This window comes from Pezoporus flaviventris, unplaced genomic scaffold (assembly GCF_033815535.1).
Source record: "Pezoporus flaviventris isolate CSIRO_AGI_PZ_B2104156 unplaced genomic scaffold, CSIRO_AGI_Pfla_v1 ptg000592l, whole genome shotgun sequence".
NCBI lineage: Eukaryota > Metazoa > Chordata > Aves > Psittaciformes > Psittacidae > Pezoporus > Pezoporus flaviventris.
The window spans coordinates 144,598-171,760 of record NW_026893139.1 but is presented as its reverse complement, the minus strand read 5'-3'; the positions used below and the strand labels follow the sequence as shown (position 1 = coordinate 171,760).

The window sequence follows — 27,163 nt, the reverse complement described above, 5'->3', positions numbered from 1 at the left end:
TCTTGGCTCCCATCAGTTCCCAGTTCTCTCCTTACAAAGATGGGATTTGCTCAACCAGAAAGGGCCGGGACAACAGAGAGGAGATGTGCAAGGAACCCCCTGCTGGCTCTGGGTCCTTCCAGTCCATCCTGAGCCCAGCACCGGCCCCAGGGAAGGGGGAACATCCCCAGGAGGTGCTGGGTGGCCGAAGGGGGCTGGTGAGCATCCATTGAAGGGATGGAAGCAGAGGGGGAAATGGGGGTTTGAAGTTACCCCCCCAGGGAAGAGCTCTCCTGCAGGTGGAACAGGATGGGAGGGAGCTGCCCTGGGAAGAGGGAGGCTCCAGGTCCAGCACCCAAGTGGCCACCGGCCTGTGCCAGGCAATGGGATGGGTTCAGATCCTCGGTACGATGCCCGCCCCCCCCCCAGCACCCGGTAAATAACCACCAGTGGCCGCTGCTGGTCCATAAAATCTTATTGTCAATAAATAACGGAGCACCGAGGGGGGGCCTCGCTCACAGCGGCAGCACCGGCTCCGGCACCGGCTCCGCTGGCACCGAGCTCCCCGCGGCGGATGCTGCAGCCCCGGGTGGGGACGGAGGGGGTTTGGCTGCTTCCCCCTTGCTGGCGGCTCGGCTGGGAGCAGCCCCGGCCCCGGGCAGGACGCTGAGCTCCTTCTCGGCCACGCAGGACGGTGCTGGGGGCTCTGGGGGGGCACCATCGCCCCTGGAGCCCGGCCTCGGCTCCACCGGGTAGTAGAGCACGGAGCCATCGTTCAAGTAGGGCTGCTCGCCCGTGGCCGCCGGCTCCGAGCCCTCGGCGAAGCAGAGGACGGACGAGCCCGGAGGTAACTGGGCTTGGATGAGGATGGGAGCGGCCAGAGCCGGGCAGAGCCCCTGCGGCACGGCCAGCGGCTCCTCCAGGATGCAGACGCCCAAGCTCTCGACGCCGGCGCCGCTGCTGGAGTCTTCCTCAGCCTTCAGCCTCTCCAGCTCCTCGGCCGTCTGCAGGTGCATCACGGCCGACTCGTTCTCTGCCATGAACTCCTGGAAGTCCTGGGTCTCGCCGGGCTGCGGCCCCGGCCACGCGCTGCCGCAGCCGTGAGCGGCGCCGGATGCGGCCTCCTCGGGCACCGGGGGCCGCCCGCCCTGGCGCTTGTTCTCCAGCTCCAGCTTCATGATGGTGTGGAGGTAGTGAGTCCGCACGCGGATGGGGTTGAATTCGATGCGCCCGGCCATGTTGCCGCAGCCGTCCCGGGAGCAGCCACAGGGGAAGGACATGCGATCCACCTGGCAGGGGGATGGAGACGTGGCAGCGCCAGGATCACACAACCATGGAATGGGTTGGGTTGGGAGGGGACCTTAAAGCTCCTCCAGTTCCAACCCCCTGCCACGGGCACGGACACCGTCCACTGGAGCAGGGTGCTCCAAGCCCCTGTGTCCAACAATGCCAGGGATGGGGCAGCCACAGCTTCTCCCTTCAACCCCTCCCGTGTCCCACCACCCTCATAGACCTTCCCGAGCTCCCACCTGCACCCCCAGCTCACCTGGCACTTGATCCCGGCCTGGCTGCAGGCGCAGGCCTCGGGGTCGCAGTAGAGGCGGCAGTCGCAGCCGCACTCCTCCCGGGAGAGCCGGATCGCCCGCAGCTCCTGCTTCTCCTCGGCGTCGATGCGGTGCACGCCGGAGGCGCGCAGCAGTGCCCGGCGCCGCTTGGTGGGCAGCGGCTGCAGGAAGAAGTAATCGTCCACCTCCACGTTCTCCACATCGATGTCATCGTCCGAGACGTCCTCCAGCGTGAGCCCGTCCGCCTCCTCCGACTCCACGGTCCCGTTCTTGGTGAGCTGCGGGTGGCAGGGCAGAGGCTGGGATTCCTACGTCCCATTCCCCTCCGGACCGCCCCCCGCCCCAGCTCATGGGAGAAGGGAGCAAGGAAACATGAAAGAAAAAGAGAATTCCAAGCAGGGAATCCCTTTTCCAGCCCCCCTGGGCTGTGCCCTGCGAGCAATGGGATAACAAGAGGTCCCTGCTGCTGAAAACACCGGGATGCCACAAGAGTGACCCCTGGGAAAATAAGACTTGAGGGGCCAGAGCTGGATCCTGCATCGTGCCTTCGGCTCCATGCACTCAAACACCCCCTAAGCCTGGCTCACAGGTGTCCCAGCCCTTTGGGAGCTGGCACATGGACACGTCCATGGCCTCCCGAGGAGCAGTGGAAGAGGGAGGTGGGTGCTGGACGTGGGCATCCGGGCAGTGAGAGCCCCAGCATGGGCCCTGCGGAGCAGACCCAGCCCCTGGGCAAGGCTCCAGGGCACAGCCTGGATGTGGCTGGAGAACAGGCAAAGCCACCCAGAGCCTGCTGCTGCCTGCTCCCAGACTGAGCACCCATGGACACAGGAGAGGGAAACGACCCATAGGGGTGATCCCCTCCCCTACCCTGGCTGCACCCGGGGCCCCCTGCGGTACCTTCATCTTCTTGGCGTGGAGCTTCTCCTCCTTGAGGTGCTCGCGCAGGATCTCGCGGTGGTTCACCTCCTGCTCCTGCGCGAACTCGCACAGGGTGTAGCTGCGCACGGAGTTGTGGCGCGGGGCCATGCCCAGGGAGCTGCCGCCCTGGCTGGGGACGCTGGTGAAGCCCTGGCGCCGCGCGAAGTAGTACACGGTGACCTGGTCGAAGCGCACGTTCTTCCTGCCCAGCTGCTTCTGCCGCTTCAGGATGGACGTGGCTGCGGGGGGGAGGCACCGCAGGGGGGTCACAGGAGCAAAGAGAACTCCCCCCTCCTCCCAGACCTTGCAACCCGCTGGGCTCCCAGGATGGGGCTGAGTCTGTCTGGGACTCAATGAGCTCTGGTGCCAGCGAGGGCAATGCCAGCACCCCCCATGGCCCCACAGCACCAGCGCCCGCGCAGGCAGTGGGACGCTCCAGCAGGGCGAATCCTGGGATAGGAAAGCTCCACGATGGAGCTTGGACCTCAGGAATGGGGCTGACACTGGGAAGTGCCCAAGGCCGGGTGTCCCGCGCCCTCCCACCCCTGCGCATCACCAGATGGGTTACGAGGGAGGCAGAGGGGAAGGGCAGAGTTGGCCCCGGCGCAGCGCGGCGCCGGCCACTCACGTCGGAAGCCGCTGGAGCTGGAGGGGTTGACGCTGTCGCAGCTGTCGGCGCTGTCGCTGTTGGAGATTTCGTCGTCCGAGTTGGATCCCGCCGAGCCCGCGTCCGCATCCTCGAACTTCCTCTTGATGCCGGCGCTCGGGATCGCGTCCATTTGGCCGGGGCTCGCATGGGAGCCGGTGGGCAGCGGTGGCACCGGCGCTTCGCCAGCAGCTCCGCGGCGCCAGCCCCTGCCCGCAGCCCGCGGGGGTCTCTGTGGAGAAGGCAAGAAGCGACCGCGGCGTTTGGGACAGGCCAGCAGCACTTGGGATGACCAGGAGAGGTTCACGGGGCTCCCAAGAGCAGCTTCTCCCATCCCTGCCCGTCCCTCCCTGACAATGCCCCTGAACCCTGCTGCATTCCTGCAGTTCCCCAAGGGGAGCCCATCACCCCCGTGTCTGGTCTGCAGCTGGAAGGGACCCTAAAGCTCCTCCAGCTCCAACCCCTGCCATGGGCAGGGACCCCTTCCACTGGAGCAGGGTGCTCCAAGCCCTGTGTCCAACCTGGCCTTGAGCACTGCCAGGGATGGGGCAGCCACAGCTTCTCTGGGCACCCTGTGCCAGCGCCTCAGCACCCTCACAGGGAAGAGCTTCTGCCCCAGAGCTCATCTCAGTCTCCCCTCGAGCAGGTTCAAGCCATTCCCCTTGGCCTGTCCCTGTCCCTCCATCCCTTGTCCCAAGCCCCTCTCCAGGTTTCCTGCAGCCCCTTCAGGCACTGGAGCTGCTCTCAGGTCTCCATGTAGGAAGGGAATGAGCTGCTGGAGGATCCTGCTGTGAGAGCCTCTGGTACTTCCCTGCCCCCTTGTCAATGCTGATGTGCTCCAAACAAGGCAGCTTGTCCGTGGATCCTGGGAAGTGCTGGGCTCCAGCTTGGGTGAGGAGTATTTGAGATGATGCTCCAGTGGGAAGATCAGCGAGTGTCCCTCTATGTCATAGCCATGGAATCCACCCAGATGGAAGAGGTCTTCAGGCTCATCCAGTCCAACCATTCCCAGCCCTGCCAAGGCCACCGCTGCCCCATGGCACTGAGGCCTCATCTCCACGGGGTGTGAGCACTTGCATGGACGGTGCCTGCAGCCCTGCCCTGGGCAGCCTGTTCCAATGCCTGAGCACCCTCTGGGGCAGGAATTGTTCCTCAGCTCCATCTAAACCTGCCCTGGTGCAGCTTGAGGCCGTTTCCTCTTGTCCCATCCCTTGGTCCTTGGGAGCAGAGCCCAGCCCCTCCTGGCTCCATCCTCCTGTCAGGCACTTGGAGGCAGCGATCAGGCACCCCCCGAGCCTTCTCTTCTCCAGACTGAATCCCCCAGGTTCCTCAGCCATGGATCCAGCCTGGCCAGATCCCCCTGCAGAGCTTCCCACCCGATCTGGTGCCATCTGCCACTGACTGCAGGTTTGCTCATCTCCTCATTCAGACCATGGGCAGGCATCACCCTCTCGACAATCCCGGGTCCCCAGCAGCAGCTTCTGCCTTTGAACCGAGCCCAGGGCATCGCCTGTGCCCATCCGGGATCCGCTGGATCAGGAATCCCCCCGGGACACCCTGGGCGGCGCAGCCTCATCTCCTCTCCCTGCTCCTCCTCTCCCACCGCCGTTCTCATGGCAACGGAGAAACCGGCTTCTAACGGAACCAGCGGCTTCCCTGCGGAACCCGCCTGATCCCAGGGATCCCAGAGGCGATGCAGGGGTGAAGGGGCAGTGGGGGGCTCTGCCTGCACCAGGACACAGGCTCTGCATCCCCTGGTCACCACCTCCTGCCCCACAAAGGACGTGCGGGTGCTGCAGCTGCAGCCCTCCCCTTGGTCCATCACCTCCATCACCCCAAACCTGCCCCACGTCTGCAGCCCTAGGGTCCCTGCCTGGGTTCCTGTGGGTGCTACTCAGCCCAGGGCCCAGCCAACTTCACCAGCCTTGGGTTAGGAAGGAGCTGATCCCCAAGGAGAGCGGCAGTTCCTTGCATTGCCTCCCAAAGCAAAGCTCCAAAACATCCTCCCAAATCCCCCTCCTGCAGGTGCTTCTGGTGAGGAAAGCCAGGGATGGTGCCGGGGTGGACAATACCCACAGCATCGACCTGGCTGGGGATGGAGACTGGCTCCAGCCCTGGATGGATCCACCAGGACGGAGCTCACCTCCATTGGGATGGATCCATCAGATTTCATTTCACTTCTCCAATGCAGAAGCTCCCTGCCCGTGTGAGCATCCTCCTCCTCCTCCCCAGCGCAGCAGCAGCTGCCCCTGTGTGCAGCAAAGGGCACTTAAATTCCTTTATTAGCTCCAATCATCCTTCTTTTGGTGGTTTCTGGCTTTGGGAATGGACAGGGTGCAGCCGGGCCCAGCACCTCCCAGTGACCCAGCATGGAGCAGGGAGAAGTCCTGGAGCTGCTGGAGGGAAGAGGAGACCCTCACCCTGGCCTCAGACCTGCTCTGCAGGTCAGGGCTGCCTCATGTAAGGCTTAAAGAGGGAGGAAGCAAAGAGCTGCTGCTGGAATTGCCTCTGGGAGCAGGGAGGGGGGTAGGAAAGAGACAGGACTCGGGTGGTCAAAGAGCCTCCTGCCCCAGAGCCAGTCCACAACGGGGCTCCAGTGTGGGACTGGGAAAACCCGAGGCCTGAGGCTCATCCAAGGCTGATGATCCCCAGGATGGTTTGTGATTCCTGCTTCCAGGAGAGGAGGAAGGGCAGAAGCATCCCAGGATGAGGTCTGCTCTGTGGTCCCCAAAGCTCCTTCGCTGATGCCGATGGATCTGCAGTGGTCCAGGACCCGCTGACGAGCCTCATTCCACCTCCGGCATTGCCTCCAATGATCCTCGATCCCTGTCGGATGTGCTGCCGGGCTCCTCCTCCATTGACAGAGCAATTCCAGAGTGATGAACTCCGTTACCTCCAGCCCTTCAGAGTGATCAGTGATCACCCCCTGAGCATCCTGCATGGGATCCTCTGGGCATCCCGTGGCTCTTGTGATGGCTCCCTAAAAACCACGCTCCAGGCCCAAGCAACCTGGATGATGCTCAGAATTCCCTCCTTGTATCCCCTCCTCTCTGCCAGCTGCTTTAACCACATCCCTGGAGCCCCAGTTTTTGGTGGGGAATGGTTTAAATAAGCTTCCCCTCAAAAGCAAGAGGCAAAGGCGGATCCTGACAACGCCTCTGGGGTTTGGAGGTATCACAGGGGTCAAATATGGAGATGTGGGATTATCCCAGCAGCCGGAGAAGGAGAGGGTGGGAACTGCATGAGAGCAGGAAGAAACAGATCCACACAGGGAGAGCCCCCCCGGGCTAAGCAGCAGCAGCAGCAGCCGGACCCCATCCTGGTGCATTAAGGACCAGATCACGGAACACAGGATAAAGCCAGGAAAAAAACCCATCAAGGAATAACCGGAGGAGCCCATTTTATTCCATCGCAGCGCTCAGCATCTCCCGGGAAGCCGACACTGGAGAGCAAAGGCAGGAGCCAGGCTGCAATTCCCTGGATTCCCCCCTGGAAAACGGCTCATCCCTGGCTGAAACCCACCCAAAAAGGGGCTTCTCCTCACAGAGCCCCCCCAGCTCGGCTCCATCCCGTGATGCAGCGGGAATAGCGCTGCCGGGATGACACGGCAGCATCACTGCAGAGCCCCACGGCAGAAAACCCCTCCAGTGCTTCCCAGCAAGCAGCAAAGCAGCTCCCACCACCAGCCCGGAGCCCAGCACAGGGGGATTCAGGCCGTTATTCCCAGGGAAAGCAAACGGGAGCCTGCGAAGAAGCCGAATTCAAACCCTCAATGCGCTTCCTGCAAAGAGCAAGGAAAGCAGCTCACCTCCTCTGGGATGGCCACCGCGATGGGCTTTGGGCTGGGAGCAGCACCTCGGGGGAAGGGTCCAGGCACAGGGAAGCACATAAAGGAAAAGGAAGCTCACGTCTGCTATCGCTGCAGAATCAAAGCAGGAGCCGGGGAAAATGGCACACGCCGTTCCCGGCCGGTGCGCGACAAATCCAGGCGTATCCCAGGGCAGGAATTAGGGCACAAGCTCCTGTTGATGAGCCCAGAAACGGGGCTGATTATTCCCCCCCCCCGGTGGGGATGGAACGGAGGCTGCGTGGCCACCACCAGGAGTTCAGCGCTGGGGCTTCTCGGAGGTTTTCCTCTGCAGCCGTGGATCCGCCGGCTCTCAGGATGCTGCGGCCACGGGCACAGTGGAGATCCCAGCTCCGCCTGGGTCAGGCCTTGGACCTTCAGTGAGGGACCAGCTTTGGCCTCCCTCCGCTGGTGCCGCTACCGATGACAGCGCGAGGGAAGGGGGGCAGGTCCCGGTGCAGCAGCAGCAGCCACAGAGCTGGGGTGCCCCTGAGCCCCCCTTGGTGCCCGCTGCAGTGGGGACAGCTCCCAGTCCTGAGGAGGGTCTGGCGGGGCTACGGAAAGGGCTAATCCCAAAACACCCACTGGGTCCCTTTGCCTGTCACCGGGATCGAGTCATAAGGGAGGCTCCACAGAATACCTTGATCATGGAAACCCAGACTGGTTTGGGTTGGGAGAGACCTGAGAGCTCCTCCAGCTCCAATCCAGCTCCACGGACCCCTCCCACTGGAGCAGGGTGCTCCAAGCCCCTGTGTCCAACCTGGCCTTGAGCTCTGCCAGGGATGGGGCAGCCACAGCTTCTCTGGGCACCCTGTGCCAGCGCCTCAGCACCCTCCCAGGGAAGAGCTTCTGCCCCAGAGCTCATCTCAGTCTCTCTCTGGCAGGTTCAAGCCATTCCCCTTGGCCTGTCCCTACAGGCCCTTGTCCCAAGCCCCTCTCCAGGTCTCCTGCAGCCCCTTTAGGCTCTGGAGCTGCTCTCAGGCCTCCCCTGCTCCAAACACCTGAGGGCAAGGGAAGGGCAGGAGGACACGGCCAGGGCTGTTGGATGGAGCAGCTGTCCCGAGGCTGAGCGTGGTCAGCATCAGAGCCCGGCTCCTACCGAGATGACCCCGAGGAGCCTCAGGGCCTCTGCAGCGTGGGCTGGGCCTCAGAGCCTCCATCATGGCTGCTCGAGGTCCCACCACGGCCCAACAACATCACCCCAGTACCCCCCTTCCCCTCCCAGCACCTGCAGTGGGGGCAGCCAACGACCCCTCCCCACCTTTGGGGGGACATCAGAGCAGGACCCCCACAATGGTGGCTCCTCCTCCAGCACATCCCATCACCATCCTCATCATCATCATCCTCATCAGCTCCTTCCCACCACCCTGGTGGGCCCTACCACTACATGGCTCCTTGGGGACCCATGTAACCGTCCAACTCCCCTACACCATGTCCCCACATGTAAAGATCCCCCCCACCTTCTACAGTCCCCAGGTAGAGAACAAAGCAGCTTAAGGGGTACCCCATGTCCTCCATAGGTGCCCCACAACCCTTACAGGACCCCACAACCCAGAGGAGGGGAGAGCCTCTGCTGAAAGGGTCCCCCACATCCTCTATGGGCACCATCCCCAACACCCCCCCCCCCCAGCTGTCAGGTCTGCCCCACAAGTTCTCCATTTGGAAGCCGGGCCCACGTGCCCTGCAGGCCCCTGCATCCTCTATAGCCCCCAGCCAGCAAAGGCCTCCTTATCCCCTAGAGGCTCCTCTAGAACCCCTCCAGCTCTGGGGCCTTCCATCATCCCCTATAGCCCCTCAAGATGCAAAGCTGCCCCCATCCCCTTTAGGCCCCACATCCCCTATAGACACCCCCTCATCCCCCATAGCCCCACATCCCCTATAGACACCCCCTCATCCCCCATAGCCACCCCCTCATCCCCCATAGCTCCACATCCCCTATAGTCACCCCCTCATTCCCCATAGCCCCACATCCCCTATAGACACCCCCTCATCCCCTATAGGCCCTCCCCATCCCCTGCAGCTCCCCCGGCTCCGAGGCCCCCCCCTCCTCTGCATTCCCCGGTGCACGCGGAGGGAGCGGCCGCCCTCCCCCACCCCGCCGGTACCGGACCCTCCCCTCCCCCCCCCCCACTCACCGGGTCCCGGGGCGGGGCCGGGCGGGGCGGGGGCGGCTCCCGGGGGCGCGCGCAGGGGCCGGGCCCGCCCCGCCGCCGACCGCCGACAACAATGGGGCCGCGGGCGCAGCGCCGCCCCTTATATACCCCGCGTCACGTGGCGGCGCACGCCCCGCCCACCACGCTCCCCGCCGCCGCCCGCTCCGAGGGGCACGATGGGAAAGCGAGTCCTGAGGCCGCGGGGCACGACGGGAAATGTAGTGCGGAAGTGACGGGAACCACGCCCGCGGCGCGGGGAGGGCTCGCACCCGGTGCGGGCGGGGAGCGCCCCAGCCCCGCGGGGGAGCCTGGAGCGGAGCTCACCCCCGGTTCAACGGGAACGGGCCAAAGGAGGCCTCGGCCTGGGCACCGCCGCCTTCGTCCTCCCCGGCCCCTGCAGCAACGGCCCCGGCCCGGCCGCAACCTTCGCCATGCGCGCATCACTTCACCCGGGGGGTGCCACCAGCCCCGTGCACCGGCACCATCAGCACCGAGCTCGCAGCGCTCCGGCGGGGCTCCTGCAGGCCGAGAGGGAAAACCAGGCTGGGAACAGCGGGGGTGCAGCCCGGAGAAGAGACCTCGGAGCAGCTTCCAGCGGCTGGAGGGGGCTCCGAAGAGGGAGCTGCATCAGGGACTGGAGCGATGGGACAAGGGGTGATGGGTTCAGGCTGGAACAGGGGAGTTCAGGTTGGAGATAAGGGAGCTCTTCCCTGTGAGGGTGCTGGGACACTGGGATGGGTTCAGTGGAGGAGGTTTGGATGCCCCATCCCATCAAGCCCGGGTTGGACACAAGGGCTTGGAGCACCCTGCCCTGTGGAAGGGGTCCCTGCCCGGGGCAGGGGTTGGGACTGGAGGAGCTTTAAGGTCCCTTCATCCCAAACCATTCCGTGATTCTGTCTTCCCCCTTCCCAAGTGACCTGAACGTGCACAGGAGGCGAGGGGGCTCCTGCAGGGAGAAGCAGGTGGAATCGGTTCATGTTTTTCATGTCTTCTCCTGGCATCATCCTGAGGCTCCCACAGCTCAGGGCAGGGCCTGCAGCAGCTCAGGGCCAGGGTTCAGGAAGCAAACGAGCCCAAAGCCCGGCACAAAGGCCAAGTGGCCACATCCTCCCGCCTGCAATCACCACCCAGTGCCTTCAGCCAGGCCCTGGGCAAACCAGCCCAGGTGGCTCCTGCCCCCCCTGCCAGCACTCGGCTACGACCATGCCCAGGGTTCACCCCTGCATCCGCCAGGTCCTGGCCAAGCCCAGCTCTGCTCAGCCCTGGAAGCACCTGGGAGGTGCCTGGATGCGAGCGGGAGCCCAAGCACCAGCTGCGGGGAGCTGCTGAGGCTCCGGCGCTGCAGCAGGGTCTGAGCAGCGCAACCCAGGAGCCAGAGGGGAGCCGGGGATGTCCGGGTGCTTCCCCCCGGGATGGGGGCACAGCAGCGGCTGTGGGAGCTCCGCAGGTGCAGGCAAAGGGACTGCCCCAGCTGGGACTGGCACTGGGAAATGCGCCTGCGGCCCCGAGGCAAGGAGCAGCCCCAGAGGATGGGAACAGTCGCTCCTGGCTTACAACCGGCAGCAGGGCCATGACCAACGTGAGAGTCACATCCAGCACATCCTGCCTTGTGCTGGAGCTGCCCGGAGCCTCACTGGAGCTTTTACTCTGCGTTTCTGCTCCTACGTTTTGGTTCCAAACACCCTCGGGTCATGCTGCTGGTTCATTCAGGCAGCCCCGTACCATGGGCAGTCTCTACCAGCTGATCTTGCACAGGATCCATCCCGTCAGGCCACAGCCTTCGCCCCAGAGCCTTCCCTGCTAGCCTGGAACCCTGCACAGAGGCGCTTCTGCATTCCATAACCCTGGGATCCTGCTGCCTCCTCCTGCTCAGCGTGCTCAGGGCTCCCCCAGTGCTGAGGCATGGGGATGCAGGGGCAGAGCACTCGCTAAAAGCTGCAGACGAGAACCCCAGAGCACGCTCGTTCTTTATCCACCTCTGCTGCATTCCACGGTTTGCTCCAGCTTTACACACCCCAATCCACATGGAAAAGTTCCTGACCTCCCCCTTGCATGGGAAGAGGGACGGCACCCATGGAGCCAGTGCCACTTTCGGGTGGGTGGAGAAGAGAAACCCAAAGTCCCCACCTCTGTCTAAGAGATGCGTTGTAGCATTAAATGAAAGCTTAATAAAACCTTTGAAGACCCCCCCAGCCCTCACCTCCCACTCCAGCAGCACAGCACGCAGTCTATGAGACCTGCCCAGCTCAGCACCTGCCCCAGGGCCGGCTGGCTCTGCTGGGCCACTTGCATTCATGTTCTCTCCAGTCTGCCAGCGTCACCGGGGCCCCGCAGCAGAGCTGAGCACGTCTGCCCCAGCCAAAGCCCTCAGCAGGGCTTGGGTCCCAAGGGCAAAGCTCTGCCCAGAGCTACACAGGAGAGCTCCCAGCCTCGCTGCACGTTAGCACCAGCATCAGAGGCAGGAGGCTGAGGTCCTCTGCAAGCAAGAGCCGAGGAGCCGGCAGCTGGGGGGCTTTGCAGAGGATGCTCCTGAGTTCCCAGATCTCTGCTCGTGTCCTTGTGCTGGAAGTGAAGGGTCTCCACTCGTGATGGGAGGATGGTGAGTGCTCCTCCTCCCGTGCCCTCCTATTTCAGGATGATGTGGTAGCTGTCATTGGTCTCAGCTGCAAGAGAAGCAAAGGGCATGAGCCACTCACCCCGGCCAAGAACCCACTGGGCTGAGCGGATCTCACACGAGAGCTCCCCCCAGGAAGGGCAGGAGGGAAACAAGCTGGAAGCTGGGCACTTACACACCTTTCATGGTGTCCAGAACGAAACAGGATTCATCTTGGAAGTTCTGGATCATCTGCAAGAAGCCGGAAGAGCCAGCTTAGCCCAAGGCTGTGTCTGAACACAGCACAGGTGCCTCACAGCTAAGTGAGGGCTTCGTGTTCAGCCATGGGCACAGGGTACAGGGCTGGAAGCTGCTCGGGCAGGAGCTCAGTCTCTGGGAGGTAGCAAAGCCACCAGCCATAAATAACTGTTCCCTTCTGCAGCTCTCCAGCGCTGAAGGTCCAAACAGGGAAGCAAGGAGAGAAACTCTTGGGTCTCAAAGCCGAGTCCTCCCCCAGCCATTCCCATCCCTGGTTTTAGAACAGAACTTGGGTGAGCTCAGGGAGAGCTGCTCACGCTGAGGAATCCCATGGGTTTAAGGGAGGTGCCCCCAGCAGCGTCCCCAGGCATCAGCATCTTTGGCTCTCCTGGCTTCAACAACGAGCTCTGAGTCCTTGGAACCTGAGCAGGGCCCTTCCTGAAGTCCTGCCCCCGGGATCCCTTCCCCAGGCTCCTCTGCAGCCTCCACCAAGGAGCTCAGAGGACTCTCGGCCACACACCAGCTGAAGCAACGCAGTGCAGGAGGTTGGAAAGGAGGAGCACCCGGAGGCTGTTACCTCGTCACTGATGAGCACGTGGATCCCCGTCGGCCCCTGCTTGTAGATCTGGCTGATCTGCTGGGAGGAGATGCTGAAGAGCTGGGCCAGCTTCTCCGTCAGCTCCACGGCCGTCAGCTCCTCCAGGTAGATGGCGTGGTACACTGCGAGCAGGAGAGCCCCTCTAGCAGATGCCAAGCGGGGCCTTTGGTGCCCACACCGTGGCTGCAGTCGCTGCTGTGCCTGATTCACACAGCAGCTGCCAAGCTGCAGCACCCCCGGTGCCTGCTCATGCTGCAGGATGTCCTGAGCTACAGCAGCAGCAGCTCTGCAGTGACCTGCCTGGCACCAGTGCCCTGCAGGGCTCTTTACTGATGCAGTCCTTGCCCTAAAAGCTTCTGTTTCGACTGGCATCAACCAAGCAGTGTTTTGTACCGCTCCTGGGGGTGCTCCAGTCCTGTCCCAGCTTCCCCCCTGCTCCCCCACTCCCATCAGGCAGGTTCCTGGGGGAAGGGAGAGGATCCATTTTGGAGCAGGGCAAGGAAAAGGAGGAGCTGGTTTGCTTCTGTACTCACTCCAGTCACGGAGGTGACAACCCAGGGCCTGCTGCTGCACAAATGTAGGTCACTCCCTGTTGTCTGGGCATGCTGGATTCTCACAGCAGCATCTGTCAGCTCAGCAGGCAACCAGCCAACAGGCAGGGTCTGCAGCCCCATCTGGTGAGACAGGTCAGCTGGGCAGGGCCAGGGTGATTAATAGGGCTCATCCTTATCTTCTGGCACCCTTACCCCTCGGTTTGTGACACCCCCTGCACTGGGCTGCAGGCAAAGAGAACGGCAGCAGCCAACATGAAATGCAGCAGCTGAAAACAGGAGCCTCAGACCCTCCTGGAGCTGCTGTGCAGGCTCTGTGAGTGCTAGCAACACAAAGAGGGGCCTTTGGGCAGCCCAAACCCCACAGGCAGTGGCGTGGGGATGAGGAGATCAGAGGCAACTGGTGCTGAGCGTCCATGAGCAGCAGGAGCAGGGCTGGAAACAGCCCCAGGGTGAATCTGAATTATTCTCCCCTGGTCCTGCTGCAGGAGCCCAAGCACACGTGCCCTGAGCCACGCTTTGAAGCCCTTACCAAAGAACGTGCTGGTCACTGTGTCCCCGTCCTCGTGCTTCTGCTGGAGGTCCCTGAGCTGCTGGGACTCCTGGCACACGTAGATGGTCAGTCTGGGCCGCACCATCCTGTGGACAGAGCAGGGACTGAACCCCACCACATCTGCTCTGACACCTCGAGCTCCTGACCCTCTGCCAGCGCTCTCCCTGCCCAGTATCCTCAGAGGGAAAAGAGATCAACAAACTCATCTCAAAGCAAATCTGTCGTGGTCATCCCCACCTTGGTGATGCTGCCCCCGGAGCATGAGCAGCAGGGCAGGGAGGGGAGACCTCCCCCTGCAGGCCTGATCCAGCTCCGGGGCAGCAGCACAAGAGGGACGTGGAGCTGCTGGAGAGAGACCAGAGGAGGCCATGGAGATGCTGCGAGGGCTGGAGCAGCTCTGCTCTGGAGCCAGGCTGAGAGAGCTGGGCTGGGGCAGCCTGGAGAAGAGAAGGCTCCTGAAGGGGAGACCTGAGAGCAGCTCCAGTGCCTGAAGGGGCTGCAGGAAACCTGGAGAGGGGCTTGGGACAAGGGCCTGTAGGGACAGGCCAAGGGGAATGGCTTGAACCTGCTTGAGGGGGAGACTGAGATGAGCTCTTAAGGCAGAAGCTCTTCCCTGTGAGGGTGCTGAGGCGCTGGCACAGGGTGCCCAGAGAAGCTGTGGCTGCCCCATCCCTGGCAGTGCTCAAGGCCAGGTTGGATGCAGGGGCTCAGAGCACCCTGCTCCAGTGGAAGGGGTCCCTGGGGCTGGACTGGAGCTGGAGGAGCTTTCAGGTCCCTTCAACCTAAACCAGGCTGGGATTCTGTAACGGGAAAGCTGGCCCAGGGGCATGGTGCCATCTGGTACCAAGCAGCTGAACTGGATGGGTCACCCCTGAGGCCTGAGCAGCCACGGCTCAGATCGAGCTCTGCTCCTTCTCCTTCAGTCTCACTTTGCAGTGCAGCACCTCCTGTCCTTCGTGCCCTTCTCCCCAGCACAGTGTGACCACAGCTCCCATGTCTGCTGTCAGAGGCAGATCCCTGACCCCCTGAAGCGCTGCCCCATATCAGATATCCACGCCGATGCCTCCCCAACCTTCCCTCCTGGATAAAGCCAACCCTGTGCCTCCCCACCCGGCTGCAGCGGCCCCTTCCCAATGCTCCCGCTCAGACAGGTCAGGTCAACAGCAGTCCCTGCTTCTCCAGGGAGAGGTGCAAAGGAATAGTCCCTTTTGGGCAGGGAATTCCACGTACCGGCCCTTCAGCGCGTTGAAGAGCCTGATGCCATCCGCGGGGCCGCAGATCTGGATCACGTCCTCCCTGGTGAGCTTCAGCAGGTCTGCACCTACAGCGTGAGGGGGAGAAGTCAGGAGACAGCCCAGGGTGTCTGGGATGGGGGCTCTGGGCTCCCCCTCCTCCTGCTCACAGAGCTCAGCCCATCCCCAGACTGCCTCTGCCTTTTGGGAGCAACGTTCCCCCGCTTCCCCCAAAGGTTTCTTTGCCAGGCTGGTTTTGCAGGAGAGTGTTTTGGTGCACGGGGTCGTTCCCAGCCCGGGTGACCCTGGATCATCAGGGAGGGAGAGGCAAATAAATGTGAAGCATCTCTTTAGCCACAGCGCTCCCCCCAGCCCTCAGCTTGCTTTAACATCAGAGGGTGCTCTTGGAGGAGAAACCACCCCAGTCCCCGCTACGTGGGCGAGGTGAGAGACGAAGAACAGGGCCTTCAGGGAGCCCCATTTAGTGGGTTACAGTGAAACAGGAGGTGTTAAAGAACGTTTCTGTTTGCATGGGGATGGCCTCGGGAGCAGGAGGAGCCCGGGGCTTGGCTCGGAGAAGGGGCAGGCACGGGGGGGGATGTGGGAACCTACCGGAGAAGTTCCGGAAGAGCCGCGAGAAGGTGGAGAAGCGGTTTCGGTGCAGCCACTGCTGGGCCTCCTGCGGCGTGCTGGTGGGCAGCAGGTTCTGCAGGGAGGGACAGGAGGGGCACGGCCTCAGGGGGGACGTGGCAGCGGTCCCATGGGGGAAGCAGCCCCAACTGGGTTCACAGCCTAAACTCGAGAGCCTGCTGAGCCCTCCCGGCACACACAGCAAAGGCTGCAGCCTGCACGGGCTTGGGTCTAAAAGGGCTTCAGAGGGACAGAGGGAAGGGAAGGAAGCAAAGGGGAAAGCACAGTGAGGACCCAGGCAGTAAGTAAGAAGAGGGGCTTTGGACAAGGGCCTGTAGGGACAGGCCAAGGGGAATGGCTTTAACCTGCCAGAGGGGAGACTGAGATGAGCTCTGGGGCAGAAGCTCTTCCCTGTGAGGGTGCTGAGGCGCTGGCACAGGGTGCCCAGAGAAGCTGTGGCTGCCCCATCCCTGGCAGTGTTCAAGGCCAGGTTGGACACAGGGGCTTGGAGCACTCTGCTCCAGTGGAAGGGGTCCCTGCCTGTGGCAGGGGTTGGAGCTGGGTGAGCTTTAAGGTCCCTTCCAACCCAACCGACTCCATGATTCTGTAATCAAAGCTCACAGTGAGCTCCAGAACACTGCCCCCAGCACTTTTCACTCCATCACCTCTTCTTCTAATGAGGAGTCAAAGAGTTTCAGCTCCCCAAAGATGTTCAACCAGAGCAGACTCCCCCCAAGCAAACAACCCCCAAAATCCCATGCTCTGACCTGTGCCCCATCCTTACAAGCATAAGCTCTGAGGTGTGACTTACATCTGCGATCGGAGGAGGAGGCTCGGGCTGGTGGTTTGGAGAGCCATTGCTGGGTTGGGAAGAGGCAGACAGAGCAGAACATGAGGTTAGAGCTGCTCCCCCCCTTCTTGCCCAGGATCCCAGCCAGCAGCAACCACCACCCTCCACATCCCACAGCCACGAGCACTGGGACACAGGGCCGGCAGCTCCGTGGCTGCGGCAGCACAGTCAAGGTGCAGTGGGATGTTAAGAGCATTAACACAACAGGGAAAGGCAGAGTGAGGTGGGCTGGTAGCTGAACGTGTGAGCAAATGCTCCTTGTGCCAGAGCCGAGCTTGGCTGCAGCCACAAGTAACAGCCTCAAGGGCTTTGACAAGGGCCTGCAGGGACAGGCCAAGGGGAATGGCTTGAACCTGCAAGAGGGGAGACTGAGATGAGCTCTTAGGCAGAAGCTCTTCCCTGGGAGGGTGCTGAGGCGCTGGCACAGGCTGCCCAGAGAAGCTGTGGCTGCCCCATCCCTGGCAGTGCTCAAGGCCAGGTTGGACACAGGGGCTTGGAGCACCCTGCTCCAGTGGAAGGGGTCCCTGGAGCTGAATTGGAGCTGGAGGAGCTTTAAGGTCCCTTCCCACCCAACCCATTCCATGATTCCATGGCCTCTCGTGCAAGCCAGGCTCTTCTCCAAACTCACCCTTCGCCAATGGAAAAGCTGCTGTGGGAACTGTTGAAGCCAGGGGATGGGGAGTTATTGACGTAGGTGATCTCTGGCCAGGGGGAGCACTAGAAAGGAGAACCCAGAATCGTCACAGGGTTGCTCTGAACAAGCTCCCACATCTGCTCTGCTCAGCACAGGTGAGCAGCTACCTCCAGACTGACTATGAAACACAATTAAAGACTAAAGTAGGGGACCAGAAGCAGCCAGGCTAAGAGACTGCAGATTGTCCCAAAGCTGGGGTTTAGTGATTCTTAACCTCAAAAGGCCCAAAGTCACACAAGTCAAGCAGAATGAGAGCTGGGATCTAAGCCAGTGCTCTGGCTCTGTTGCACACCCGGTGCCCACCAGCCTGGGTTCCTCCAAGCAGCAAATCCATGGTGGATTGAGCCCAAATCAGACACTGAGAAGCATTCCCAGATCAACCTGGGGCAGGACGAGGGCTCCTTCCCCCAGTTACCATCTCTTATGAGATGATCTATTGAGTGGGGACACCCCATCCCGCTGCCAGGCACAAGAGCCCTTTCTCAGGTCTAGTAAGAACCCTCCCCTCTGCCTACAGAACCGATCCTGCTTTTGTCCTGCAGCTATTCCCAACCTGGCCAGAGGCTGGGAAGCAGAAGAGCCAATTCCCTGCCACCCACAGGCAGAAGGAGCCAGGTTTGGTTACAAGAGCCCTGCGAGTGCTGCGTGAGGGCCCCACCTCAGTGAGGATTGTGGTTTCATAGGAGGGCTGGTACTTCTCTTTTTCATGAGGTGTTCGCTTCTCCATCTTCTCCCTGTCTGTCTTCTGCTTCCGATCAGCTCCTTTGGGCTGGAAAGGAGAATTCCTGTGAGAACAGCAGCGTGGAAGGGCGGCAGCAGGTGGGGGAAGAGATGGGCAGTAAATGCAAGGACCAGAAAAGGTGGCACATCCTCATCCTCATCCACCTGGTGCTTTACAGAGGGAAAAGGAAGAGGGGCTGGGGGTCTCTGCGCAGAGAATGAACCACTTCTGCAACAACCCCAAATTCCCTTTAAGCTTGGTTGTGTGTGGTCTCTGCCCACACCCCCTCCCAGTCTCCCAGTCTCCCACTCTCTTTTCCTTAGGACAGCAAAGTGGAGACCTGAACAAGCTATAACAGTGCTCTGGGTGAGGAGGTGCTGCTGCTTCTGGTGGCCTAAGGACCCATTTCTGCCATGAAAATCTAGTGGTTGCTGTTATGTTTCCATGCTCAGGACTGCTGCTTCTGGTGGCTAGGAAGGATCTGTGCTTCAGACCCCAACACGCATGGGGAAAGGGCCCCCAGCAGCTCTTTGAGATCACCAAAACACTCCCAGCTTTGAGGGGCAGGAGCCCAAACCACGTTACCCTCTGCCAGAGGCCATGCCCTGAAGCTACAGCTCCATTGCTTTGGGTTTTCCTGCTTCAAGGTCATCAGAGCCAAAATCCCCAGGCCCATCCCCGGCACAGAGAGCTGGAGCTCAGCAGGAATGCAGCACCCGATGCCTCCCAGCCCCACTCTCCGGGTGCTTGTCCTCATCCCTTCACTCCCAGCCACCCGCTCTGGCTGCTTGCATTGAGGTACCAGCCAGAGGCCAAACAAGCCCTGACAACCACCCCCTGCCTTCAAAATGTCACCATCCAAACAGGCAAAAAGGGAAGAGGGAAGAGGGAGAAGATGCCAGGTCAGCACCAGCACAGGCACCTGGGCCCCCTGCGTGCCCAGTGCCCCGAGAGGGAGCTGAGGAGCCACAGATGAGATGTTTAGGGGCAAGGCAACCTGACAACCAGGCAGCACAAAGGGACCCTCCTCAGTCACCCAGGCCACAGCGGCTGCCCCTGCCATATCATGGCTTCGGCTTTGTGCACATGAATTGGAACAGGAACCAGACACTTGTGCTGCTGGAGAGGCCGGATGCAGAGGGCCCATCAGAGGCAGAGGGCCCATCAGAGGCAAAGGGCCCATCAGAGGCAGAGGGCCCATCAGAGGCAGAGGGCCCATCAGAGGCAAAGGGCCCATCAGAGGCAGAGGGCCCATCAGAGGCAGGGGACCCATCAGAGGCAGGGGACCCATCAGAGGCAGAAGGCCCATTAGACACAGGGACTAATAAAGGGAGGAGTTTAGACAGACACTAAAGCTCCCTGGAGGATCTCCCAAGCTGGTAAGACTCAAGACTAAACGTGGGAGGTTCCAGACAGAGGCAGCACCAGCCATGGTCTCTCTGCAGGCTGCTCTTGGCTCGCTGGTTTTGAAGCCTCAATGGCATTGACAGAGGAGGAACCAGGGAGAGGGCAGCAAGGCAAGACCAGAAGGAACAAGAGGCCCTTCTTGCAGGCAACCTTGGTCATGGTCCTGCACCCATGATGTTCACTGGGGCTGCAGTGTGACCTGGGACTGACTCCTAGTTTATTTCTTAGTGGGAAAAGGCCACCAATGGGCTGAGGTACCTTGAAGACCTTGATCTGGCAGCTGGCAGAGTGCAGATGCTCCGTGTACTCCCCGTTCTCATTCTCCTTGAATGTGTCTATCTGGACCCGAAAGGGCACCCCCTTCTCTCCTCCGTGCTTCCTCATGGTGAACTCTGTGCTAATACAGTGGACCTGGGGAAGGCAAAGCAGCCTGGGGTTAGGAACCGTGCCACGGCTGAAGAGCCACAGCTTCCCCTTCCCTCGTGGGTGCCAGGACAGCCCAGGGTGGAATCCAGCACGAAGGAGTTAAGGGGATGCCACAGCACAGCTGGAACCACATTCTTTCCACACGTTTTGCAACCTCTTACTGGTCCAAGCAAGCCCCGAGCAGCGGCACAGAGCTGGGCTGCACCAGCCTCCACACGCCGCAGCCTGCTCGCCCCCCCAGCCTGCAGAGAGGGGTTTGAGGCAGCTGCCTGAGATGTGCAAGAGCATCTGCTGATGATGGAGACCCAAACCATGAAAGCAGCAGGACCTAAACCACCAGCAGAACGCGTAAAACTCACTGGCAGTCAGCTGTGCCTGTGCCTGGCTAATGCACAAACTGCTGCTCTCCTGCACTGCTGCAGGCTGGGTGTATTTTAGTTGACATCCTTCTACCACTGTAGCATCTGGCTGCTATTTCAGTGCTCCCAGTTAAAAGAAACATCTTCTTCCCCCTTGGAAAACTTGCATTTTCCTATCAACAGGAACTTCTCCACTTCTCTCTTACCTGGATAAACACAGAAGTCCTCTTTGAAGGATCCCATAGGAACTCCACAGTATTGAGCTGAGTTGGGTTTGCTCTGGGGTCAATGATGCCCACAGACATTGGGATATCTGGAGGGGCACATACAGAGAACAAGCTGCCTTTTGTAGCAGAAAGAAGAGGAAGAGCTTCCCAGGGGACACATGGGAGAAGCAACCGCGTCTCCCAAAGTGCAGAATCCTGACAGCACCTTGCCCCTTAACCTCAAAGGAGCAGGAGCCCCGCTGGAGGCACCTCAGGCACCTCCATCTCCTCCTGCCCCTGCCATGGGACTCACCGATGTCCAGGATCCTGTCCCCAGGCCGGTTCCAGCGCCAGCCCTCCAGCTGCTGGTGCTCCGTGTACTGCAGCCGCCGGTCGTGGAACACCACCCGGAATATGCTCTGGAGGGGAGAGGCAGTCAGGGCCTGGAGCTGCTCCCTCCTGCAGGGGATGGTCCTGGCTGGACACAGCCCCGTGCTCTCCACTCACCTTGACCAGCTTCCCGTTTATCTCGGGCAGCTCCCCGATTTTCCTGTTGTCCAGCATCCGGATTTCATAGGACTGCCCTGGGGGAAGCAGACAAAGACCCCTCGAGGTTAGCTGGGGACGGACCTCTCCTGCTGCCCCTCCTTGGGCGTTCTGACATAGTTTTCTGCCACACCATGCATGCCACTGGATCTTCAGGCTGTGTTTCAGTGGGGGGAATACAAGCAGGAGCCACTGGAGCCACAGCTGTACCACCCCCCTCCAGGAAGAGACAATCCTCGCCCTTCCTGCAGCAGAACTTCCCAGGAATCACCTTTATTAACCCAAGGGAAGAAATCTGTTACACAAACCTCACCTGCCTTTGGTCACCAACCCGGATCTTCCAGTTCTACCTGGGAGCAGTGGGTACAGCTGGAACCCCACACGGATACCACCAGTTAACCCCCTACACCCTGTATATTTCCATCAGGTTAATCCTACAGAGCATTGACACCACTGCTGTAGGCAGAGCACAGGCAGCAAGGGGAAGGATGTGGCACTTCCAAACAGGAGCAATGTGGGATTTACTACTCCATGGGGCTGACTACTCCATTATATTACAAGGGCCTGCAGGGACAGGCCAAGGGGAATGGCTTTAACCTGCCAGAGGGGAGACTGAGATGAGCTCTTAGGCAGAAGCTCTTCCCTGGGAGGGTGCTGAGGCGCTGGCACAGGGTGCCCAGAGAAGCTGTGGCTGCCCCATCCCTGGCAGTGCTCAAGGCCAGGTTGGACACAGGGGCTTGGAGCACCCTGCTCCAGTGGAAGGGGTCCCTGCCCGTGGCAGGGGTTGGAGCTGGAGGAGCTTTAAGCTCCCTTCCCACCCAAACCATTGTGTGATTCTATGACTGCAGCCAGTATCCCAGCACTTCCCATCCCCAACAGGAAACGTCCAAAGGCAGAGTTCCACTTTCCAGGCTGTTTCCTGGAGGCTCAGGGGGCTGCCCTCACCTTGGTTCAGATAGGTGAGGGTTTCATCGTGCAGCTTCACGGCGGGCGACGTGGCCGCGCACAGCACGTACTGGAAAGGCAGGATTTTGTTCTCGTTCTCGGGAGGCAAACTTGACTCTTCCTGCTTGAAGATGGGCAGGGCAAGGACGTCGCTGCAAAGAGATTTGTCAGACACAGTCACTCCAGCTCCGGCTACAGGGAGATGATGCGGTCGGTTTTTAGGTCCTCCTCCTAGGAAGAGCTTTGAGCTGGTTTCAGTTCAAACCCCTCAGCCCTGTCATCTCTGCAGCGCTGCCACGGAGCAGGAAAGCCCTGGCACGTGCTCTCGGTCCGGTCAGCCGCCCCCCGTCCACCCCGAACCCACACACTCCTTGCTTCAAAGCCCAGAGACAACAGGGTTGATGCTTCAGGCAGCAGCTCAGCTCCTCCAGCAGCACCGCTCCTGCACCGCACCGCAGCAGCACCAGGGCTGTGCCAGGAAGCACCCATCCTCCTCCCGGTGCTACCAGCCCTGACCCCCCTGCTCCAGGCAGAGCACCCAGGAGCTCATTCCCCTCTGGCAGGAGCTGAAGTCCTGAGATCCAGGTCACCCATTTTCCACCACTGCCTCCTCCGTGCTTACCAAAGCCCCCCCCAGCCCCAGGGCCGGCCCAGGCAGAGCCCTTGAGGCACGCTGGATGTCAGAGCACCAAACCCTCCCTCCCCCAGCTGTAACCCGCAGCACCACGCACGCAGACGTCTCAGGGGGGCAAATCCTGCAGGCTCGGACACGGGAAGAGCCCTGCCAGCCCCGGCACCAGGAGATGGACCCCAGCTTCCCCCAAAGCCATCGAGAGCCCCCAGAGCTCTTTGTGGTGGGCACCACGCAGCCTTAACCCTCACCGAGCACTTGGGATGGCCACAGACACCAGAAGATGCTGCAGCGCCCATGCCATGGGATGGAGGAGAAACCAGAGCCCAGTGCCTGAGACACCCGCAGGCACCTCCTGGGTCACCCCTCACCCTGCCAGGTGCTGCACCAGCACCAACCGTTCACCTGCCACAGCCCCAGCACCTTCCTGGCTCCCAGATGCAGGAGTTGGGTGCTATGGGAGCTGCACACCGCACTCATCACCCCCTGGGTGCTGCGCTGCCACTCTTGGTGCTGGCTGGAGGAGGGAGGTGTCCAAGCCCTGCACTATAGACTCTTCCCTGGAGAAGGATGCCTCTGGGTCCCCGGGGTAGAGGCCAGGAGCTCTGCACATCCCTGCGCTCAAAGATGCTTCCCACTGCTCACAACGAGAGCTTGGGGAACAGTGTTCATTTAAACCCATCAGCGACACTCGGCAGCCTATGGACATGTATTTAATAGGAACTGCTTCCAAACCTGACCCTCAGCAGTTGGTCTGAGCCGTAACAAGGGCTCCAGAGCACGTAAACCACCCCGTCCCAGCCCCAGGTGAACCGTGGTGAGGGGACAGAGCTGACTGAGCCCTGAGGAAGAGCCAGGTCCCCTGCAGCTCCTGTTCCAGGCCGCGGGCTGGTGGCAGTGCACGAAGGAGTTAAAGCAGCTCCTTTGTTCCCTTTAGTTGAACATTAAAAACCTTTCCTAAGGAAAAACTGGACTGATCTGGCCAAATACCAGCTCCCACCCAAACAGGGCTTTAACCCTCAAGTGACAGCACCCACCCTCCCTCCACCGCTGGGCAAGGAACACCTATGGCTGCTCCCCAGAGCCAGCAGGAGAGCCCTTCCCACCCAAATCCTGACTTTCCGGACATGGAGCTGTGCTGAGGCCCTGCTCTTGGCATCGAGGCACGTGCCCACAGTCAGGCAAAGGAGGCAGCCCAGAGGATGAGCTTCCTGCAGCCCTGCCCCGTGAGCAGGGAACTGGGCTACATGGAACCCTGGAATGGGTTGGGGTGAAGGGAGCTTAAAGCTCCTCCAGCTCCAACCCCTGCCATGGGCAGGGACCCCTTCCACTGGAGCAGGGTGCTCCAAGCCCCTGTGTCCAACCTGGCCTTGAGCACTGCCAGGGATGGGGCAGCCACAGCTTGAGGAGCCGGTGAGACACTGGCACAGCTTGCCCAGAGAAGCTGTGGATGCCCCATCCACAACTACATCCTGCCTCCAAGACCCCCATAACCATGGCCCAAACCCCACCTTTCACTGCAAGCTGGGACCTCTGGTTGCTCAGGCACCCGTATGTGTCTGCACTGTAGGACCCAGGTAACGGGGCCAGCTCCGAGTGCTGCAGGGAGCAACAGAACATGAAGGATAGAGAGAACGTGGTTATAAATGGCTTAGATCAGACATTAGGCAGAAGCTCTTCCCTGGGAGGGTGCTGAGGCGCTGGCACAGGGTGCCCAGAGAAGCTGTGGCTGCCCCATCCCTGGCAGTGTTCACGGCCAGGTTGGACACAGGGGCTTGGAGCACCCTGCTCCAGTGGAAGGGGTCCCTGCCCATGGCGGGGGTTGGAGCTTGAGGAGCTTTAGGGTCCCTCCAACCCAAACCACTCTGGGGTTCCTCAGAACAACCAAGGAAAGCTCCTGCAAGGGGATTCGCAGCAGCACAAAAAGCACTTGGCTCTTTTGCCTCCTGCCATTGCCCCCAAGCTCAGGAGCAGCGTTTTGGGGGGGTCTGGGGGGAGCTGGGAAGCTGCAAAGCCTTTGGGGACCAACACCCCACAAGCAGCCCCACCACATCCTGGACACCCGGTGTGGCCCCAGCAGCAGCCAGCGGTGGGTGCTGCTTTAGACAAAGCCCCGCGTGCTCCTGCCTGCTCCCTCTGGAGCAGGAGAAGCTCCTGCAGCTCCCGGGGATGTGTTTCCCTCCAAAGCCCCAAACTCCCCTGCACAACTGAACGTGCTTTGCGGCAAAGTCATTTTATGCAGGAGTTCTGGGGTGGGAGAAGATCTCCTGGGCAAGAGGGGGAAAAAGCAACGGCAAAAGAACTGAGCGGATGGAAGCCCTCAGCCCGTGCCCGTCCATCACCTTCAAAGCCATCCCTGCTCTCCTCAAGACCTGATTCCAGGGAATAACGGCCCCATGAAGCCTCCAGGCTCCGTAACCACCACGAAGCACGATCCTCCCTCAGCACCCAGCAGCGCCCGCCCCCAGGGTACCCACGCGCCTCTTCCATAGGGAGCCGGGGAAACCCCCCCGGGAGAAGCCACAAACAGGCTCAAAGCTCCGGGGTGCCCACTGGATCCTCCCCCTTCCCGCAGCATCAGAGCAAATGTCAGATGGGAGGGCAGGTCGCGCACGCTGTTCTGCTCCCTGCCAGCGCAGCGCAGGAGCAGGCTCCAAAGAGTCCTCAGGTTTCAGATGCCAGCGGCGCAGCCACCGGGGACAGGGAAGAGGGAAAGGAGCCCTGAAGCTTCGCAAGTGCCCCCAGTGCAAAGCTGCATGTCCCTGCGCACGCGGGAGGCTCTGCCCTCCCTCCCCAGCACAAGGAGCACCGGCGGACCCCTGCTCCCAGAAGCTGCTGTCGCAGGGGGGCGATGGACGCGCTCCCCCCCAGGCTCACCCCCACCCCACCCCTGCTGCGGGCTTTGCCCCAGCGCTCCGGTTAAACCAACCCCAAAGGCTCCGACAGCTCCCAACAGCCGGGGAATGGCTTCGGGAGGCCGCTGGATCTCCTTGTCCTGGAAGAAAGAGGGACGGAGCCTGGATGCGGGCGGAGCGCTGCTCTTCCACTTCCCTGGGAGCTGCTTGCGTGCGTTACCGCTCACTTTCAGCCCTGACTTTCCCCATTTCCAGCTGCAGCCGCCCCAGAAAGCCCCAGATTCGTGTCAAGGCATCTTCCTGTGGCACCCTCCTCCCGGGCAGCTCAGCCGCATCCCTGCCCCTGCCCCATCCCCGCCCGGCTCCTGGGAGGAATTCACCGGCGCAAAGCGCTGCCCATAAACCCAGAGCCCGGCCACGGGCTCCCAGCACAGCGGGGACCAGCCCCGCACCAGCGAGTCCCCAACACCGCAACCGCGACCCCAGCCCCAAGCCACCGCCGCCACGTCCCGGCCCCGTCCGCAGCCGCCCCCCCGGTGCGAGGCCCGATGTGCGGCCCCGTCCCACGTTACCTCATGCTGTAGGCCCCGGCGCCCAGCTCCTGCCCGATGCCCGACAGGCTCGCGTCGAAGTCCTGCACCAGCCCGGACTCGATCACCTCGTCGGCCAGCGGCAGCTTCAGCGCCCAGGCCATGCTGCTCCCCGCTTCTCCCGGCGTCACCGAGCCCTTGGAGCGGCTCCTCCGGGGCCGTCTGACCCGGGACCCCCAAGCCCCGGCCCCTTCACGCCCCTCCGAGGGGCCGCGCCTGCCCCGAGCCCCTCCGGCCGGCAGCCCCCGAGGGGGCCTCGCTGCCCGGGCACCCCCAGGCCCCTTTCCCCGCTCCGACGGGGCCGTACCCTGGGAGCCCCCCCCAAGGCCCCGCGGTGCCCCGGGGCCGCCCCCCCCCCGGCCGAGCCCCGTCGAGGGCCCCGGGCCGCGGCCCCGCAAGATGGAGGCGGTGGCACCGAGGAACCCTCGCCCCGCCTTCGCAGTGCTCGGCCAATGGGAGTCGCGCGACGCCGGTGACGCGCGGTGTGCGACAGCCAATGGAGAGCTTCGAGTCGGAGCAGCAGCGCTGGGATTGGATGAGGGGAAAGGGTTGGGGCGCTGGTGGGGATGGGGGGCCGGTGCGGTGCCTTCTGGAGGGTCGCAGGTTCGAATCCCGGTCCCGGCTCATCCCTGCGCTGAGTGGCGCGGGACTCATCCGGTTGCGGGACGGGGAGCGGGGATTTTCTCCCTCCCGGGGCTGCAGCGGGGATGGAGGGAAAGAAACCGACCCAGGGCCGCCCTCCGCCCCCCCCCCGGAAAAAAGGGGAAAGGAAAAGAAAAAAGAAAAATACTGTTTATTTCACACCACTACATCAAGTGCATCAATCCCCATGTCCCGGCCCCAACACCCCCCCTTCAGCCGCCGCCGTCCCTCACTGCTCCCCTGGAGAAATGGGGAGCGAACCCCCCAACCCCCTTGGCGCCGGGGGGGGTGGGGGGTGTTGGGGCACACGGGGAAGCGGAGCCGCCTCCGTTGTGGGGTTCACCCCCCAAAAAACAACTCAGGGCACTGGGGAGCCCGGTGGAGCCCCAAACACCCACAGCGCTGTAACCAAGGGTGGGGGGTGTCCCATGGAGAAACCCCTCCGAAATCAAAGCGGGGGTGAAATGAAAGTGGGGTTCAAGCCCCAGCGAGCTGCGACGCTACCTCCGGAACAGGGGAAACCGGCCAAAACATGGGAATTACTCCTCTTGTTGGGGAGGGGGACACACACAACACGGGGGGGGGGGGGACAGAGAGCGGTGAGCGCAGGCAGGGTCCGTCACCACGCACGGCACAAGGCAGGGGGGAGGCACAAGGCGGGCGCGATGCCCGCTGTGAACACGCTGCGGTCGGGTGTGATGCGGGGGAGAAAGGATGGGGACGGGACGGACACACGGACACAACTACGGACAAACTGGGGGGGGG

General features: G+C 61.9%; 2 protein-coding genes across 4 annotated transcripts; both read right to left on the bottom strand.

The window, feature by feature from the left end:
• Window positions 1-436: 436 nt before the first annotated feature.
• On the bottom strand, window positions 437-9,167 carry CSRNP2 (cysteine and serine rich nuclear protein 2). 2 transcript variants are annotated; one of them, XM_061443982.1, is made up of 5 exons: window positions 9,094-9,167; window positions 3,094-3,343; window positions 2,445-2,704; window positions 1,526-1,822; window positions 437-1,268 (listed from the first exon to the last, which is right to left on the bottom strand). In XM_061443982.1, the coding sequence occupies exons 2-5, from the start codon at window positions 3,242-3,244 to the stop codon at window positions 495-497; spliced, it is 1,482 nt and encodes a 493-aa protein (XP_061299966.1). In that variant the 5' UTR covers window positions 3,245-3,343; window positions 9,094-9,167; the 3' UTR covers window positions 437-494. The 2 variants fall into 2 exon arrangements, with proteins under 2 accessions (XP_061299966.1, XP_061299965.1); XM_061443981.1 differs by lacking the exon at window positions 9,094-9,167 and adding an exon at window positions 6,920-7,240.
• Window positions 9,168-11,069: 1,902 nt separating this feature from the next.
• On the bottom strand, window positions 11,070-25,953 carry TFCP2 (transcription factor CP2). 2 transcript variants are annotated; one of them, XM_061443983.1, is made up of 15 exons: window positions 25,739-25,953; window positions 21,681-21,832; window positions 20,697-20,773; window positions 20,503-20,608; window positions 20,190-20,296; window positions 19,457-19,609; window positions 17,729-17,839; window positions 17,005-17,093; window positions 16,309-16,386; window positions 15,509-15,603; window positions 14,895-14,985; window positions 13,644-13,750; window positions 12,540-12,682; window positions 11,905-11,956; window positions 11,070-11,774 (listed from the first exon to the last, which is right to left on the bottom strand). In XM_061443983.1, the coding sequence occupies exons 1-15, from the start codon at window positions 25,858-25,860 to the stop codon at window positions 11,737-11,739; spliced, it is 1,521 nt and encodes a 506-aa protein (XP_061299967.1). In that variant the 5' UTR covers window positions 25,861-25,953; the 3' UTR covers window positions 11,070-11,736. The 2 variants fall into 2 exon arrangements, with proteins under 2 accessions (XP_061299967.1, XP_061299968.1); XM_061443984.1 differs by having other exon boundaries at window positions 15,509-15,602; window positions 16,338-16,386.
• Window positions 25,954-27,163: the final 1,210 nt, after the last annotated feature.

Coding starts and splice junctions, on each gene's coding strand:
- CSRNP2 (XM_061443981.1), bottom strand. CDS start 7,000: ATGTGCTTCCCTGTGCCTGGACCCTTCCCCCGAGGTGCTGCTCCCAGC. Junction 1,823..2,444: donor TCCACGCCAAGAAGATGAAG/GTACCGCAGGGG, acceptor TGCCACCCGCAG/CTCACCAAGAACGGGACCGT. Junction 1,269..1,525: donor AGGCCGGGATCAAGTGCCAG/GTGAGCTGGGGG, acceptor TCCCCCTGCCAG/GTGGATCGCATGTCCTTCCC.
- TFCP2 (XM_061443983.1), bottom strand. CDS start 25,860: ATGGCCTGGGCGCTGAAGCTGCCGCTGGCCGACGAGGTGATCGAGTCC. Junction 20,297..20,502: donor GGACAGGATCCTGGACATCG/GTGAGTCCCATG, acceptor GTGCCCCTCCAG/ATATCCCAATGTCTGTGGGC. Junction 16,387..17,004: donor AGCTTTTCCATTGGCGAAGG/GTGAGTTTGGAG, acceptor TTCCCAACCCAG/CAATGGCTCTCCAAACCACC.